Below are 16,202 nucleotides of genomic sequence, written 5' to 3'. Positions count from 1 at the left end.
TGAGGAAATGCTACCTAACTTCTGAAGTGGCTGCAAATTTTATTTTATTGAGATTTTACAGAGCACTCCTGCTGAAATTTTACCAGCACCTTGTGATTTTATTGTGGACAATTTTAATGCTAAACTAAAGTCAACACTGGACTCAGTGGCTCCACTTTTAACTAAAACAGAAAATGGAGAAAAACTAAATTATAAATCGATTGTGAATAATTATGTCACCAACTCAAAACTTACAATAACGCCGTCAAACAGGCCGGTATATTACACTTCTTACAACTTATTAATGGCAATAAAAATGATCTTAAACTTTTACATTTCTACTTCTTTTATATATCTTATCATTATTGTACTTACTGCTTGTTTTTATCCTTTCTTACAGTCTTTTAATCTTTTAGTTTTTAGCTCCAGTGTTTCCTCATTGGGGCCCTCCACACTGGGAGGTGGGTCTGGTCTGACTGCAGGGATCCCTCAGGCCTGGAGGACTGAGGGGTTCTGCACCTTGTGTGTAGTCTACCCTGGTCTATGCGGGTCAGGGTGGTCTCTGTGGCAGCCGTCCCTGTGGTCTCAGGTTGTGCCGCCTTTCTGTGTGGATGGCCCCCCTTAGGCGGTTTTCCTCACCTACATCCTTACTGCCCTGCCATGTTACTGGACCTTCTGACATGTTGTGCACGTGTATGTATGAATGTGTGTGTGTGTGTGCATGCACGTGTGGGTCTATATGTGTGGTTGGTTTTTATTATTTGTTGCAATGTTTTTATTTTTAGTGTGAAGCACTTTGCGATACATTTTGTATGAAAAGTGCTAAATAAATAAAGTTTGGTTATGGCCGATCGATGTAAATTTACAATTGTTTATTCGCACATTCATCACTCAACTCCAGGTCTCTGATCTGCTGCTCAGACAAAATTAGGTATTGCGTATTTGGTCATGAACAATATTTTATTTTCAGATTGTCGCTTTAATCTTTGTTAAAGAGGTTTAATGATTTTTAAAGGCTTTTTATACATCATCCTCGTGTAGGTGAGAACAACAAGCTTCCAACACAACAGGTCAGGCTATGCACAATCTTTATTAGAGCTTTCACCTACAGTCAAACAATCAGCCATTCATGTGCAACGACAAAACAAAATTGTTAAACAAATGCCGTACTCACAGTATTTGTGCAACATCACACAGCTCTACATATGCGCATGTGTAGTCTACATCATTATACTCACTAATGAGATGCAGTCATTGCTCCCTGGGTGACACAGATGACAAAAATGCTCCGATCACATGTGCGGTTTTAGACTTTTAGTCTGTGCTAATGATGGAATGGGGTCAGTGATGTGCGCTACATGAGTAAGGCGGGGGCCAAACAGACGAGAAACACTGCAGGTTTTAACAGTCCCAGGGCCTTCTCCTGCCGCTTTGTGAGCACTAGGGGTGTCCACCTGAGGGCGCTGCAACAGAGCACAACACATGTTAGCATGGCAGCCAGTTCACAATATCACTCTGATGCAAGGACATTTCAGGATTCAGGTTTGAAGCGCTCACAACAGTTTCAGCCTTATGACTATGGAAGTGGCAGAGAGAGCTCAACGTACTGCGACTTAAGAAATAATAAATACAGAAATACGCCTCAAGCAGCAAATGACTGTGTAAACATTTCCAGAGGACGTCAAGAAGTGATAAAAAAATGGCTCAGAATAAATGTTGTCAAATTAAAATAGAATAGAATAGAAATATAGCTCATTTTCAACATGATACAAGGACTGTAAACATCTGTTGCACCCATAACATTACTTTAATCGTTTGTTTTTTTGTGTATTTTTGCCATTAAAAAACTAATTTTAACGTGGACAATTTTCTTTCTTGTGTTTTGACTATTTGCGAGGGTTTTCTTGAGGTGCAGTGCAATAAGATCTCTTGACCATCACAGAAAAGTGTGTTGTGTGTGTTAATTTAGGGACAATGTCAAAGAACACTTGGCTCATTCGAAATATTCCCTACAATAGTGCAAAAATCACACGTCAACAACCTGTCAGTGAATGTTCCAGGTCATGGTATATCCAAAAAAACAAACTGAAAGAAGGGTAACTGTGCCCGTAGAGTCGGCTGTGAATCAAACATCTGTTCAGTTATGTAAGATTCTTCATATCTAAGTTAACAGGACTCTGGCTCCCGAGAAAGCAAAAAGCTCAAGTTTTCTTAAGATGACATTTACTTTTACTGCCTTGCGTGTTAGATCTGTAGTACAACTGGCCACACACATATGCACACATATATTCTCAGGAATCCTAGACATATTCATGCACACGATACAAGACTAAACACATCTCCTGAAGTCTCCCACCTCCTCACTGGTAGAACTTAATCTCTGTGTCCACGCAATCAAAGAACAAGTCCCCGAGTTCATCTCCCGGTATCTCTCCACTGAGCATGGCTGAAATCTCGCTGAGACACTGCGACTCCAGGTCCCTCAGGATGTCGTGAACGGCTAAACCTTCATCCTGACACAGAGAGAGGAAAATTAGAGGGGTGTCAGAATGACTACTATGTGGTGTCAGAATGACTACTATGTGGTGCCATTTGAGTCCCCATGACATAGGATGGCATATTTTTAGTAAAAAAGACTTATTTCTAAAACCTTGACTTACATGGTTAGCTGCACTCCACCATAGAATACAACGATATATACGCTGGATTAGTTATATTTAAAATAATCACCCTAATTTTAGAATAATCATGTTTGCTCAACTAAATTTACAAATATAGAAATTGAATAAATTCTACATTTTTCATTACTATACTATAGTATAGTTATGTGTATGTGAATAAACAGAACGTCCATTTCATTTGTTACAGCTCACTAAAGCAGTAGTTATTTGACTCAAACGTAAGACAAAAATAAAGCCCCTGTAACTTAATTTAATGCACCTGACTGTGTAGGAGAGGAGCAGTCAAGAATTATTGCCTTTTCATGTTGGTAGGGAGCCTGGCAGTCAGACAACCTTGCACACTCACAAATTATTTGTCGCAGGAAGCTGGTCCAGATTACGCACCAGCAAAGATCTGCCTGGCCAGTCAAATTGTTTGCGTGGTTTTTATGTGGTAATGGACAGGGGAGTAAAAGCAACATAGTCATAGTCACATCACCCGAGCACCAACTGTGTGCAGAGGCATTTTTCTCTGCATTGGTTGAAACATGCCCAAAACCAAACGGCGTGTTCCCAGAATCCAGGGTATTTTTTTTATAAAGTCTTAAAAAAATAAACTTCTGCTAGTATGGAGAAATTTACCAACATAGATTGAGGCTTAACAGCAAGTGAGTTGAAATATCAGTTACAGTTATCAATACACTGGGTGATGTGGCTGAAAGCTCCAGAAAATGAACTTTCATTTCGTTAAACAGGGTCAAAAATGGATTTTATATGTATTTAGTTTTCTTTCATTCTTCTTGTAATATCTGATCAACAGTAATCTCTCAATCGTTAAACTGTCTAAAACAAAGAAACTTTTACTTTTTACAATCATGTCTGATAGCTTACTGAGGCTATCGGTAAGCTATCAGACATTTTACAGAGACATTTTCTCTGTAAGTTTTGTCTCAGAAAGAATTTCAGTACACACAGTTCACTGGCCTCCCTCTGACTTCCAGTTGTACACATGTAAGTAATCTCAGACAGGACATCAGCTGTGTAAATGGAACAGATTGTGTTTAAGTGCTTTGGTTGCACAGACTGAAACCCTGCTCTTTAGCTGTGATTGTGCACTTGTAGCGTGTTTATGTTTAGTCTACACTGATGTTGTGTGTGTTATCTACACAGACTGTGAGGTGTGAGGTCACTGGGAGTGTCAGCCCTCGACCAGATCATCTCCTTAAAAGAGAGCTTCTCCAGCCCGACCAGGATCTGCGCAGGACTATCATTGACCTAGGTCGTCCCATCAGTGCCCACCGGGTTGGTCTCCATGGTGCTGAGCGCCACCTGGTGAGCCTTGTACAGGTCGTGTCTGCGGTCCACCTGGCTCTGAAAGCGAGGCTGCTTCCTGACAGGGTCTTCTGGACCAAATTGCGGGGAGACCACCCTCAGCACCGGGGCGGAACAATCCGAGAAGATAAAAGGCTTGAATATAGACCTACCAGAGTGAGACGACAGGGAGGGAAACAGAAGAAAGAGACATAGACACAGAAACTCCCATTAACCCAAAATGGGTGAACGAAGAGAAGGGAAAGGACAATGAGGTGTCAGCACCTTCAAAAAGAATGCACACTTTATGCTTTTTGTACAGCGTTTAAGTTTGTGGTTAAGTTTTAATATTCTTTTCCCAAACAGAGTTTACCAAACTGTGGTGACAGCAGATATTCACATGGCAGATAATATGTGGAATGGAGTTAAGGGGCCACCAGATTTAAGGTTAAAGCTTTGTTTAAAGTGGTTAGACAAGTGCTGTGTGCTTTTCAACAAGGTATGAGAGAGTGTTCTGCCTCTTTTGATCTCCACATGGATTGTCTACATGCATGCAACCAAATCCCTCCTCTGCTCCTCTGTTTGAGCAAGATGTCACAGCCAGCAGTAACAGTGAGGATAAAATGAATCTCAATGCATTCTGCAGTATTCAAAAACATAAATTCCTTAAAAAGTGGAAATCGCCTTTCTTTTGCTGCAAACTTTCCACTTGAAAATAATTTGGAAATTATTAGGAAAGTCAATAACTATTGAATCCATCCATGCACAAATGCACCAGCATATGATAGCACGAAGTAATATTCATGGTCGAAATTAAATTCTTAGTTTAGTTAGCGACAAACCTGGATGGGTTTGGAGTGGCAGTGAAGAAGTGGATGCAGGGCAGGCTGGTGTCTCTGGGCAGGATGGACACCATGCTGCCTGTGGTGCAGAAACCTCCGGAGTCCATGCAGATCCCACTGGGCTTGTCCCTCAGAATGGACATCATCACCTCCGCTGTCACTGAGCCTGAGGACAAAAACAATGCAGGGGAGACACAGTGAAGGACGGGTATCTGTAAACTCACACTAAGCTACACTCATAGGCAGCAGATCTCAGCTTTCACAGTCACCGTGACAGGATGGATATTAAAGGCAAAGGCATCGTGGGGAAATGTACCATCATGTTGCTGGAGTAGCTCTGTGCCTCCCTTGTAGCGCTGTTTGGCCAGCTCCATCCTGGCAGGCGGGTTCTCAGGGCTAAACACCTGAGAGAAGTTGAACTCTCCTGCACCGTCCCACCAGCCCTGGGCCTGGGCCACGCTCCGCAGCTCCGGGTGCTCTGCGGAGATCTCGGTGGCGATGGTCAGCTGGTTGGAGATGTTCTTCACGCCCTCTGAAAGAAGAAGGTGGATGTGAGCATGTTCAGGCAACTTGTAACGCTTTTGAATAACATACAGTGCGTACACTATAGTTTGGCTGCACACTTGTGTGCACTAGCATTTCCTGTTCGTGCACTGCATGGTATGCTATTTGCATATGGTTTTTGGGTAATTTAAAGTCACAAAACCTTCCTATGTACAGCGGCAAATTCATATCCACGTCTTACTCAAGCACTTGTCCTCCACAAATCCTTGTGACACCTAATTTTCACTTAACCTTCCAGGTCTGTTAGCTTAGCGGGTAGCAAATTCCTTCTTTCTCTCCTTTGGCTTCTCCTTGGCTCTCCTAACCCAGGCTAGAAGGAAAATATGCACAGACTAGCTTTGTCAACTTTCATTTTTAATAGAAGGTGGCCCAAGATGAGAGACAGAATGTTGCAAAGACCTTGTAAAGCTGAAGGTCTGGCACTTCCAAATTTCTTCAATTATTGCTAGGACTGTCAAAGTACCAGTGATAATACAAGAAATTCCTCTTAATACTGTTAGCAGTTAATACTACAGCACATTTTTATAAGCCATGTGCCATGTTTTATCATCACCCTCTTGAGTGCCTTGAATCTCTTCCTATAAGCTCAACTCTGATGCCTAAACTGAAGAGCACCAGATGGGATACCCTTTTTCTACACCCAAGTAGCACGCCATGCATTTAGTTTTTTTGACTAATGCTATGGTATGTTAGTGTGACCTTGGCCCTTATTGTAGTTGGGAAGTGACCAAAGCAGCAGAAAACGCAGCAAGACGAATCTGAATTGCAGCTGGTTATTTTAATCTACTGTCAATGTGAACTGTGTAATGAACTACGCAGGGAGCTGACATGTTGATAAGAAAAAAAAAACAAACTTGAAAAATATCCCTTCCTGGTACGTTTAAAACAGTTATAAGAAGGAGATCAATTAATCTAATGGCAGCCGTCATTATTACTGGCAAATTCAAACAGAATACTAGTTAGGAATGTATTTGGTAGCTGGGTAAACATGGAAAATATTTCCATTTATTACATTTGGTCATTTTGTTGAGATGTAGGACAACAATCCTGTATGTCAAAGGTAGCTCACTCTCAACTACAACTGTGTCTTTTTTGACACAGAACCTCTTGTGTTATGTCTGTCGAGGAAGTGAAATTCTCCTCTGCTGCTCTTCTTGAGGTTTCATCCCAGTAAATATGTCTGGCTGTTTCACTCTTGCAATGAGCCTCTAAGGATAGACTGTGTCACATGTGTCACAGACTGTAAAGGCCTCTAAGACGAGGCTGATACTGAGCTTTATAAATAAACCTGAGAGCAAAGAGATAAAGTTACAACGAATGCATGAACGTCAAAAGCAAAGATATTGTATCTGGACAAAAGCGCATAATTTTTATTTTCACATTACTTAACCTGAAACTCATTATGCATAAAAACAGACAGTGGTGTCCATTTTACAGCTTTCCCTTAGAACCAACTAAAACTAAACAGTGTTCTGACATACTAAAAGTTTGAGCAAAGTATGCTCTTGTTCTGGGCTACTTCTTGGTTGGGTGAGTCCTATAAATATCCTGGCCAGCTGTTAATGCTTGGTGGCTGTTTTTATGTAAAGCTAAGCTAACCATCTGCCAAGTGCGATAAACTTAGCAAGAAATCAAAAAGTCAGAGTTCACGGTGCTGAACCAGAAAATGATGGTTCCCTCTGGGTTGGGATCGAGGAGCTGCACCAGTGGAGAGAGTTCAAGTATTTTGGGATGTTGTTCATGAATGATAGTAGAACGGTACAAGATAGTTTTGTGTGGCAGCTGCAGTAATGCATTCGCTGTATTGGACTGTTGTGTCACAGATGGAGCTGAGCTGGAAGGTAAAGGTAGGAAGGTACAAGAAGCTGAAATTAGGTTCCTCCAAAGGGTGGCTGGGCTCAGGGCTCAGAGATAGGGCAAGGAGCTCGGACATCCAGAGGGAGCTCAGAGTGGAGACACTGCTCCTTTGTATAGAAAGGAACCAGCTGGTTCTGGCATCTGGTTCGGATGTCTCCAGGACACCTCTCTTTGGAGGTTTAAAGGCATGGCCATCTGGGAGGAGACCCTGGGGTATACCCAGAACTTGCTTATATATTATAAATCTGGCCCGAGAACACCTTGGGATCCTCCAGGACAAACTAGAATGTGTTGCTGGTGACAGGGATGTCTGAGTTTCCCTGCTTAGCCTGCTGCCACTGTGACACGGTCTTGGCTAAGTGGAGGAAAATAGTTGCATGGATGTATGTAAATCAAGATTTCCTACAATCTCTTCGTTTCTATATAGTTTCCATGGACAACGTTGTTAGTTTCACCATCTCCAATTCCAATCTCTTAGCAATGTGAGTCAGGCCACAGCAAGGCAGATCTTCTTCAGGCACAGACACACCAACCAATAATAGGTCAGAAAGTTGCACGTGAACACACTGCAAGACTACAGACAATGAATACACGTTCTGAGATATTTTGCAGGAGAGGAAATAAGTGTTCTGGGAAAAAGTAAAAGCTACTATCAGCTGGAGGCCAGGAAGCTAGGAAGAGGTACAAATTATTGTACAGCGCCGGTCTCTTCTGAATCATCCCAATCATTTGGTCAGCAGTTTCTTAATTCTAGATCATCTTGTTGTTGGTGATTCCAATGTTTAGATGAGATGAAGATGAAAAACAAGAAGACCCTTCTGTGTATCTTTTAAACTTTGAACTCACTGACAGCCTGTCACCAGAGGAAGGCTGACTACCAGCTGAGGTTGTCGCAGCCCTTAGGTACGACCATAAAACACACATAAAACAAGCCCACACTCACATGTATTTCTTCCCAGGACATTGACTGATCAGCAACTTTGTGGATATAGGTGTTTATCAGTACCAAAAATGACTTCCACATGGGTATTTTGACTGTATTTGTCCAGATGGGACTTTCCAGATAAGCCTGGCAGGATCTACTACCACAATCCATCTATCACGCATGTTAAAAGAGATAGTGGGGAAATATCTATAATTGTTTTCTTGCTGCAGTCAGCAGATGGTGAACACCAGACTAAGTCACTAAATATAGTATCCAAGTTGACTGGTTCTGCTCCCAGTAGTATGTGCACACATACAGTTCAGCACCCACAGAGCCAAAATAATTACTACAAACTTCATGCTTCCTCGTGCACTTCAACATTTTCAAACCTTACCTGAGATTTTCTGCGCCACCCACAACCTTCCAGCAGTTTCAAGCACCCAGGCCTCGTTGCGGTCCACCAGGAGGAAGGTGTTGTGGTAGCTGAAGTTCTCTGGATCCTCCCTGCACTGGCCGCCCTGACCGTGCTGCTCCAGGAGGCCGGTGATCACCGTCAGCGCTGCCCAGGCACTGTGACCGCGCTCCAGCCCAAGTCTAACGATTACAACACTTGCTGCGTTATCTACTCTTCTTTATTTGTTTATCTGATGTTTGATCAGTCGATTCACACACCATTAGAACTGTTTGAATTTGTTGCCAATGTTGACACACCGCTCTGTGATGTGTGTTAGAGGAAATGCTGCTCAGTTTGAGTCACCTGGCAGCGCTTCATGCTGGTTGAGTATTAATGTACACACTGATCAACAGATCAAAACTCACTATTTCACATGTCTTAACATGCCTGTGGCAATCCACACTCTCAAAGCCTCAAGGGATGAAGTTAATACTTCATTCCAACTGTATTTATTTAGAATCAGCAGACGAATTTTTCCTTATTGGGTAAGCTGTTTTTTTATCCACACCGGAACGTAAAATAAAGCTCACCGGACCAGGTCCATGCCCAACAGAGCCTCTCCGGGGGCGACAGGCTCACGGGTCCACACCGCTTCATTCCCAATGCAGACCCCTTGGTCATTGGCTCCCATTTCAGCCCCCCACATCCAGGCAGGCTTGCTGAGGACAACAGCATGGGTCTGCTCCACTTGAGGAATCTGGATGTATGTGCACTGCACATATAAAACAAGGAGGAAAAGAATGCAATTATACTAAAATCAGGACTGCTGTGTTCTAACTGGACAGAAACAAAAGTAACACACGTTCCATTTAACTTTATACACTTCAGCAAAGATTAAACAATTATATATCGACTATATAGTTAATAAAGTGACTATTACTAAGATACAGTACCTATTCAGTGTATGTATCCCTCTTGATGTTTTCCCCTTTTATTACTTGTATCATTTTATCATTAAGAAATTATTGGAACACGGTGCATGTTTAAATCTGAAAAAGAACAGGATGTCCTCGTAAACTGAGTGATAATACAAGGAGGAGACCAGTGACGGAGGCCATGAAGACAACTACTCTGGAGGAGTGAGAAGCTCAGCAGCTGAGATCAGAGAGACTCTGCACACGACTGCTACATGAGTTCTTCCCCAGACAAAGTTAAGTAGCAAAGACAAGTAGCAAAAACAAATTCAATCTTAACTAGAGTTTGGTCATCAGACTAGACACTAGTCGGACATGAAAAACCTGCATCTTTTGTCTCCTGGAGTCAGTGGAGCAGGTGGCTGAGAGGAGGATGTTGCTAAACTCCTCTCAGCCCTGTGTGTGACACTGTTGCGACCTCAGGCAGCTCCTTTAGTCAAAGACTTGCTGCACACACAGTGCAAGAAGGAGCACCACCTTCTTTGTCTTTGCAGCAATAAAACTCCTTATTATCAGCACTGCTGCTGAGTTTCCTCCACTCCTAAATTCCCACTTATTGTGCACCCTCTGGACAATATATTTGTCCATATCTCAAGAAATGCACCTCTTTATCACACCGTTTTGTGCAATATTTGCTTTTCTCTAGTGTAATATTGGAGCTCATTGTGTTTTAATGATTCTCTGGTTTCTTGCCTCAATTTTTTTTTATCCAATTATGTGCAGAGCCAAACTTTCAGTGAGCTGAATTTTCTTACAGCAAAATATCTGTGAATAATTGAAGGACTATCCAGTAGCGGGCAGGAGTATTTTGATCTCTGTATTTTCTCTGTTGAAACTCGCTCCATAACGAAATCCAAATAACGTGTTACCAGACTCAAATTCAGATAAGTCTAGCAAAGTTTCTCCTCAGGTTTCAATAAAATCTTACTTTGTTTCCAAAACTAAACATCATGTATGTTCAGCAATGTAATTTGTACATCGTCGGCCTAATAGCATAATTGCCTAAGTCATTTTCTGACTTATTGTTACAGTATCAATAAAAATGTTCAATTATGGCTTAGGCAATCATGCTACTAGGCTAACGATATGTGGCCTTTGTAAGATAAATATAAGGGACGATCATACGTTCAAGTTATCCTCCCTGACTGTGCAGCTCCAGAAGGCAGATTCTAATAAAAGTAATGTATAACTGGAAGGTAAACTGGCGTTAATGTGAAGCTCACTAATTCCCACCAAGTTCACAAACTTGAGGCAACGCTGGATAAAGAATTTCACTTCTCCTCAATCATTAACAGGAAAGAATGTGTCTACATATAAACTTACACAATCCATGACCTTACTCGAGCCTTCCTTATTTCAGATACTACTACAATATGACATATCAGTGTGTTTTAAGGACATTATTAAACCCAAAGGGAGTCCTGGGCTGCTTTACCTCCAGTATGGAGCCTGGAGGGTGAGAAGCTGCAGGGTAGTGGACCACCTCCTGCACCTCATCCCTGGGACGGTCTGAGTTCTTCCCAAAAATCACATGGTCCTCCCGAGAGCCAGGGGGCAAGGAAACAAAACAGTCACATGACATGGGAGCCTCTGCCATCCTGAAACAAAAAGACAATACAGGTTAGGAAATCTAACGGAGTCTGAGGGAGAAAATGAAACTGATCGCACGCTCAACTACCACATGTGAACAAAGTAATCACAAGACACATGACAATGTGTTTGACACCGAACACGAATGTACATGTGTGAAGTCCAGAGGAAGAGATCCTTCCAGTCCCCACCCAGCGTTTCTGTTTTTTTTTCTCTCTTTTCTTTGCAGAAAGTCAGAATCAGCCGGTGCACTGCCCATCCCTTTCACACAGGGATTAGGAGGCAGTCTTGTGCAGAGCACTTTATTGACTGTAATCTTCGCAAATCCCACACGCACCGTTGCTCCATTATCGCTCTCCTCGCGCTTTCGCGACAGCGAACCGCTTTCGATACGGAAATAATGTCGCCCAGTAAAGTGCCGCGATCGCAGGAGCGAGCCGTGTCGGAGCTCGGCTTGACACCAGTGCTTATTACAGAGATAAGGCCCACACTGTCGCTCCCCGAGTCTTTCCGGAGCAGCGGCGCGCCTGTCGCTTCGTGTCAGTCGTGCCGTTTTTTTTTTCCGCGGGGCCGAAGTGAAAGCTCCACATCTGAGAGATAATAATCAGTAAACTAGAGCTAGGCGGCGGATGCGGCTGCAGAAAATGTTTACCTCTTTCTTTTTTTTTCTTTTTTTTATTTTGCTGTGAGCGGCCGGCCAGGCTGAGAGGAGGCAGGTTGTAGATAGAAAGTCACGTGACCGAGAAATCCAAAGGTCTGTACTTAAAGGTCTCGTCTCGTCTGGCCACAAGCACAGCTCACCGTCTCCCAGAGTCTCACTCAGTCCGGTCCACACCTGCAGGCCTGGCTGACGATGCAGCTCTTCATCATGAGTCTGCCCCCAGTTCTCCTGCTGCAAACCCACAGCCTCTTATAATTACGCTAAGGTTCATGGGAATCAAATCCTGCAGCAAGAAATGTCAAATTGAGAAATGTGTTGCTTTATTCCACTAAGTCTAATAACAGTAATAATAACAGTAATAGGAAACTTATGAATGAACAATATTTCTCCATGAAAATAAGTGCACCAGGAGTACAAAGCTGCACGAAGCAGGCGCGAGAACTCATTTGTAAGATCAGTTTTACAGAGAATTATGTACTTATTTGGAGAAATGAGTGCAAAAAGCAGGTTGAAACAACATAGTTTTTTGTCAAAGTGACACCAACGCTGCACACTGCTTTATTCCTCTTTACCAATCCTCCAGATCACATGCTGGCTAGTCAGTGTAATTAAAATTGGCCAAATTTCTGTGTGTCGGTAGTTTATCGAGTGGGCGTCTTCCATCGTTGGTGTTGCACTGGATTACGTGGCAGACACTCCCTGTCTAAGTCTTTCTGGACACACTCGCTGCCCAGCACCTTCAGTCGACTCTTTGCGGTGCGCTGACTGGTTTCTAAGGCTTTGATCGTTTTGTAAAGTAAATAATTCCACTTAAAACTCTGGAACCATTCAGACTTTGCATTAACATCAAACTTGGGAAATCAGAATGCATCCAGTGTCCAGCTTTAAATACCTGTGGTCACACCTGACACTGAAATGCACCACCACATCCATCCCCAACCACCAGATGAGATCCGATATCAGTTTTGTGTTGTGCATGCAAATAAACACCAACATAATTTAGGACATAATAGTGGGTTTTTACCTACTGCTGTATCAGAACCTCGGACAGCTGTTGTGTGTCATGATTTAGGTTAATGATTTATATTTTGGAACAAGCTGAGAAATCTCTCTCTCACTGAAAGCACACAATTTATCATTCAAATTTAATAAACATATTGATCTATGCTCTGACATCATTAGAGACCTGCACAAAGTTCAGATTTTAAGTCGAATTCTCAGAACTTCCATATGCATCGTCATTGCATATGGAATTGCATACGTTGCTCTCTCACCTGTATATATGGTCTCACCTGTACATACAGTAGGTTTCATCTGTAAATATTATCTGTATGCTATAAAAACAACCTGTACCTACTGCCTCCATAACACACTATTTATGCTACATGCACCTCTGGTTAGATGCTAAAATGCATTTCGTTGCTCTGTACTTTTACATGTGTAATGACAATAAAGTTGAATCTAATGTAATCTAATATCATTGCAGCACTATTTGCAGTACTGACAACAAATCTACAGAAATAAAAAGTTATAAAGACTTTGTAGAGAGAAAAATATTTTTGTTGCATCCTCCTTGTATTGGTGTGTTGCAGTTCCTTGAAAGGCCTCCATGTTTAAATGTTTACAGCGTGATTCAAAATATATAGCTTATTTCTCCATTCATGATATGAGTATGGGGTAGACGCTTTGACAAACTCGCCTGTTTACATTTGATCAAGGATTAAAGTTATGCAGAATTAAGAACGTAGTCACTCAGTGTGAGGCTGTCTGCTCCACTCACACTCCACCTCTTTGAACATTTTTAAAGTAGCTGGGTGTTTGGTGTTGCAAACTGCAAACTCCATAACACTCAGATGACATGAATTATTATGTCACTGTTACCCTTTTGTCCATAAAGCCCATATAAACTATTTTACTGGATTTTGCTGGAGTGTAATCAGCTCTGAACAAAGTGATTCCAGACCAACTTAATCCCCAAAAACATTTATCGGTGTGCGACTTTGGTCTTCCAGGCTGCATGCTGCCTTCAAACGGTGTCACGTTTCTGAGTACACACCGCATGTACAGTGCCCTCTTGTAGCACTTAGAGCTATTTAAGTTGACTAGCTATCCGACTATGTTGATTGGTCACGTGTTTCATGTTTCATGCACCATGTTAGATACATTTAAGCAGTATTCACCCATAGAGAAGTGGCAATAACAGAAAATAACTCCACCGTTTCCCCAGTGAACGAAAACAGAGAAAGTCATGGGAGCAGAAGATTAAAAGGACGAACTGAATGTCAACTCATTTCTTCCTGTTACATGAGGTAAATGCCAATGTCGCTCTTTGACATTTGTTAGGATTTTATATAAGAAAAATAAAGTCATATGTGAACCTTGATCTCAAAAACGCCCAACACTGCTTTACAAATGAATGAAGTTTGAAGTTAACCAAGCCTTGTGCTAGCCTTATGCTAGCTAGTTATCTAGACTAAAGGCTTAGAAAAATAGCAGCTATCGTCATATATGCTGCGAAACCCAAGTGTGGATGTAATTTATGTTGATGTAGATACATTTTCAGACACATTTAATTGACACCTAACATTGCCTTGGTTACTACTAAGTTATTATGGCTAGCATGCTAATGTTGTAATAATAATACTAATGATAATACTAATGAGTACTAAACTGTAAGACTAGTTTAATTTCATTATTTCTGAGTATTTATAATTTTCTGGAGTAATTTCACACTTTTAACGGCGACAGATGAACACGGGAGACTGAGGAGAGGGTAAACACCGTGAGTGATGAAGCGATTGGGCTACAAAGCACATTAAAGATATATTTAAAGTAAGTAGATGCAGAGATATTTTAGTGAGGGCCTTTTACATATTGACAGACGTTGGCAATAACATTTATAGGCCCGTTAATGGCGAAAATAAGACATTTATTTCAACATAGCACATGTGCCCCATAGGGTTACACTGTAGAATCTTCCCTTGTTTGTTTTCGTGGCTGAATTTGTTGTGTGGGACCCCAGGAAGACTAGTGACCACTTGGTGGTAGCTAATGGGAATCATAATAAAGAATAAAGAATATACGACTTTGGAGTTGTGAGCGTTGCACCGCCCCCAAGTGGCATAAAAACACACTGGTCAGCTTTAAACAAATTATAGCAAGCGCAAGAAAAAATCTCTAATTATATTAGAGCAAACAGAAGTAAACAAGAGACTATGACTATTGGGCACATTTTAACGCTCACAATTTTACTGAAGGCCGAAAGCTACAGACGACTACATATCACAACAAGTGACTGCTTAAACTGGTCACGCAACTTTCAGTTCACAATAATTCCACTGACTTAAAGGTAATAAACAACACAGTGTCACACAAATTACTTACTAAAGATAGACAAAGATGTTGCTGCTCTAGCTAACACCGTAAACCTGTCCAGCTACATTGCAGCGAAGGGAAGTACTAAAAGACTCTTAATGTGTCAAAAGCTGTTACTCGTCAATATGCACACGACTGACTCCCATTCTTAAAAGTGATTCATGTTTAATTTGTAAGATTTTACTGACGCAATCAGGATAATTGAAGCAGTTGACATACGCAGATGAGCACCCACTTAGCTGCCTCCAAACGTACGACTAGAGTTTCTGTTTCCAGATGGAACACCTGGACCTTACCGCCGCACACTTATGTCACTTTTAGAGGAAGCGTTGAGTTATTTTTTGGACAGCATGGTGCTGAGTGCTGTTCCTTCGCGGCTCACCGGGAATGCGGAAGGCAACAGGACTGAACTGCTGAAAAACTTCTGCCGAGACAACCTGTTACCTGAACGGCAGTCGGCTACTTCCACTCCCTCTCCGGCCTTTCATCTCCCGGAGCGTGCTGACAAGCATCGCACATCCTGTCTGCCCTTACACAAAACACCATGAGAAGTAAACACCCACCTGAGCCAAAGGCAGACACACCCAGGCAAAACCTCACACACGTATACAGTACGCACATGCACGGCTGCAGCGACAAGCACGGACAGAGTGCAGCTAAACAGATGAGTGAAAAACAAACTTTGAAAATACACCCATGAATCAAACTGCTCCGACAACAAACACGTCTGTTGAATGATGAAGTGGCCAACAATTATTTGGAAACACTGAAACGTTGTAAATCGGTTTGACCTTTGGCTCCCTTGGAAAAGCTTCATCGGTTCCAGTAAATGAAAATCCTGATATGAAATTACATGTGCATGCATCTGACCTCATTCAAGTGGGTGCAAATGGGGTGGTTTAAGCAAACAAGTGCAAAGAGTTCATCAGCTCATCAACGCTGTGTCTTGACACTGTGATATATTTGCAGAGAAAGCTCACCTATGTAAACACATTATAAGCCAAGGATCTCTCCTAGGGCCACGCAGGCCTTGTGGCCCAGTTTGTAAGCCCTGCCATGTGAAGTGGAGG

General features: G+C 42.1%; 1 protein-coding gene across 5 annotated transcripts; it reads right to left on the bottom strand.

Annotated features, from left to right (window-relative positions):
• Window positions 1-1,050: 1,050 nt before the first annotated feature.
• On the bottom strand, window positions 1,051-15,655 carry scrn2 (secernin 2). 5 transcript variants are annotated; one of them, XM_047579496.1, is made up of 9 exons: window positions 15,577-15,655; window positions 10,942-11,104; window positions 9,123-9,304; window positions 8,533-8,732; window positions 5,109-5,324; window positions 4,793-4,958; window positions 3,939-4,119; window positions 2,336-2,492; window positions 1,051-1,442 (listed from the first exon to the last, which is right to left on the bottom strand). In XM_047579496.1, the coding sequence occupies exons 1-8, from the start codon at window positions 15,642-15,644 to the stop codon at window positions 2,340-2,342; spliced, it is 1,329 nt and encodes a 442-aa protein (XP_047435452.1). In that variant the 5' UTR covers window positions 15,645-15,655; the 3' UTR covers window positions 1,051-1,442; window positions 2,336-2,339. The 5 variants fall into 5 exon arrangements, with proteins under 5 accessions (XP_047435452.1, XP_047435456.1, XP_047435453.1 ...); XM_047579500.1 differs by lacking the exon at window positions 15,577-15,655 and adding an exon at window positions 11,749-11,891; XM_047579497.1 differs by lacking the exon at window positions 15,577-15,655 and adding an exon at window positions 11,434-11,679.
• Window positions 15,656-16,202: the final 547 nt, after the last annotated feature.

Source organism: Mugil cephalus, chromosome 2, assembly GCF_022458985.1.
Source record: "Mugil cephalus isolate CIBA_MC_2020 chromosome 2, CIBA_Mcephalus_1.1, whole genome shotgun sequence".
NCBI classification, from domain to species: domain Eukaryota; kingdom Metazoa; phylum Chordata; class Actinopteri; order Mugiliformes; family Mugilidae; genus Mugil; species Mugil cephalus.
Note: the sequence above shows the minus strand (reverse complement) of the source record. Positions and strands in the feature narration are given on the sequence as shown.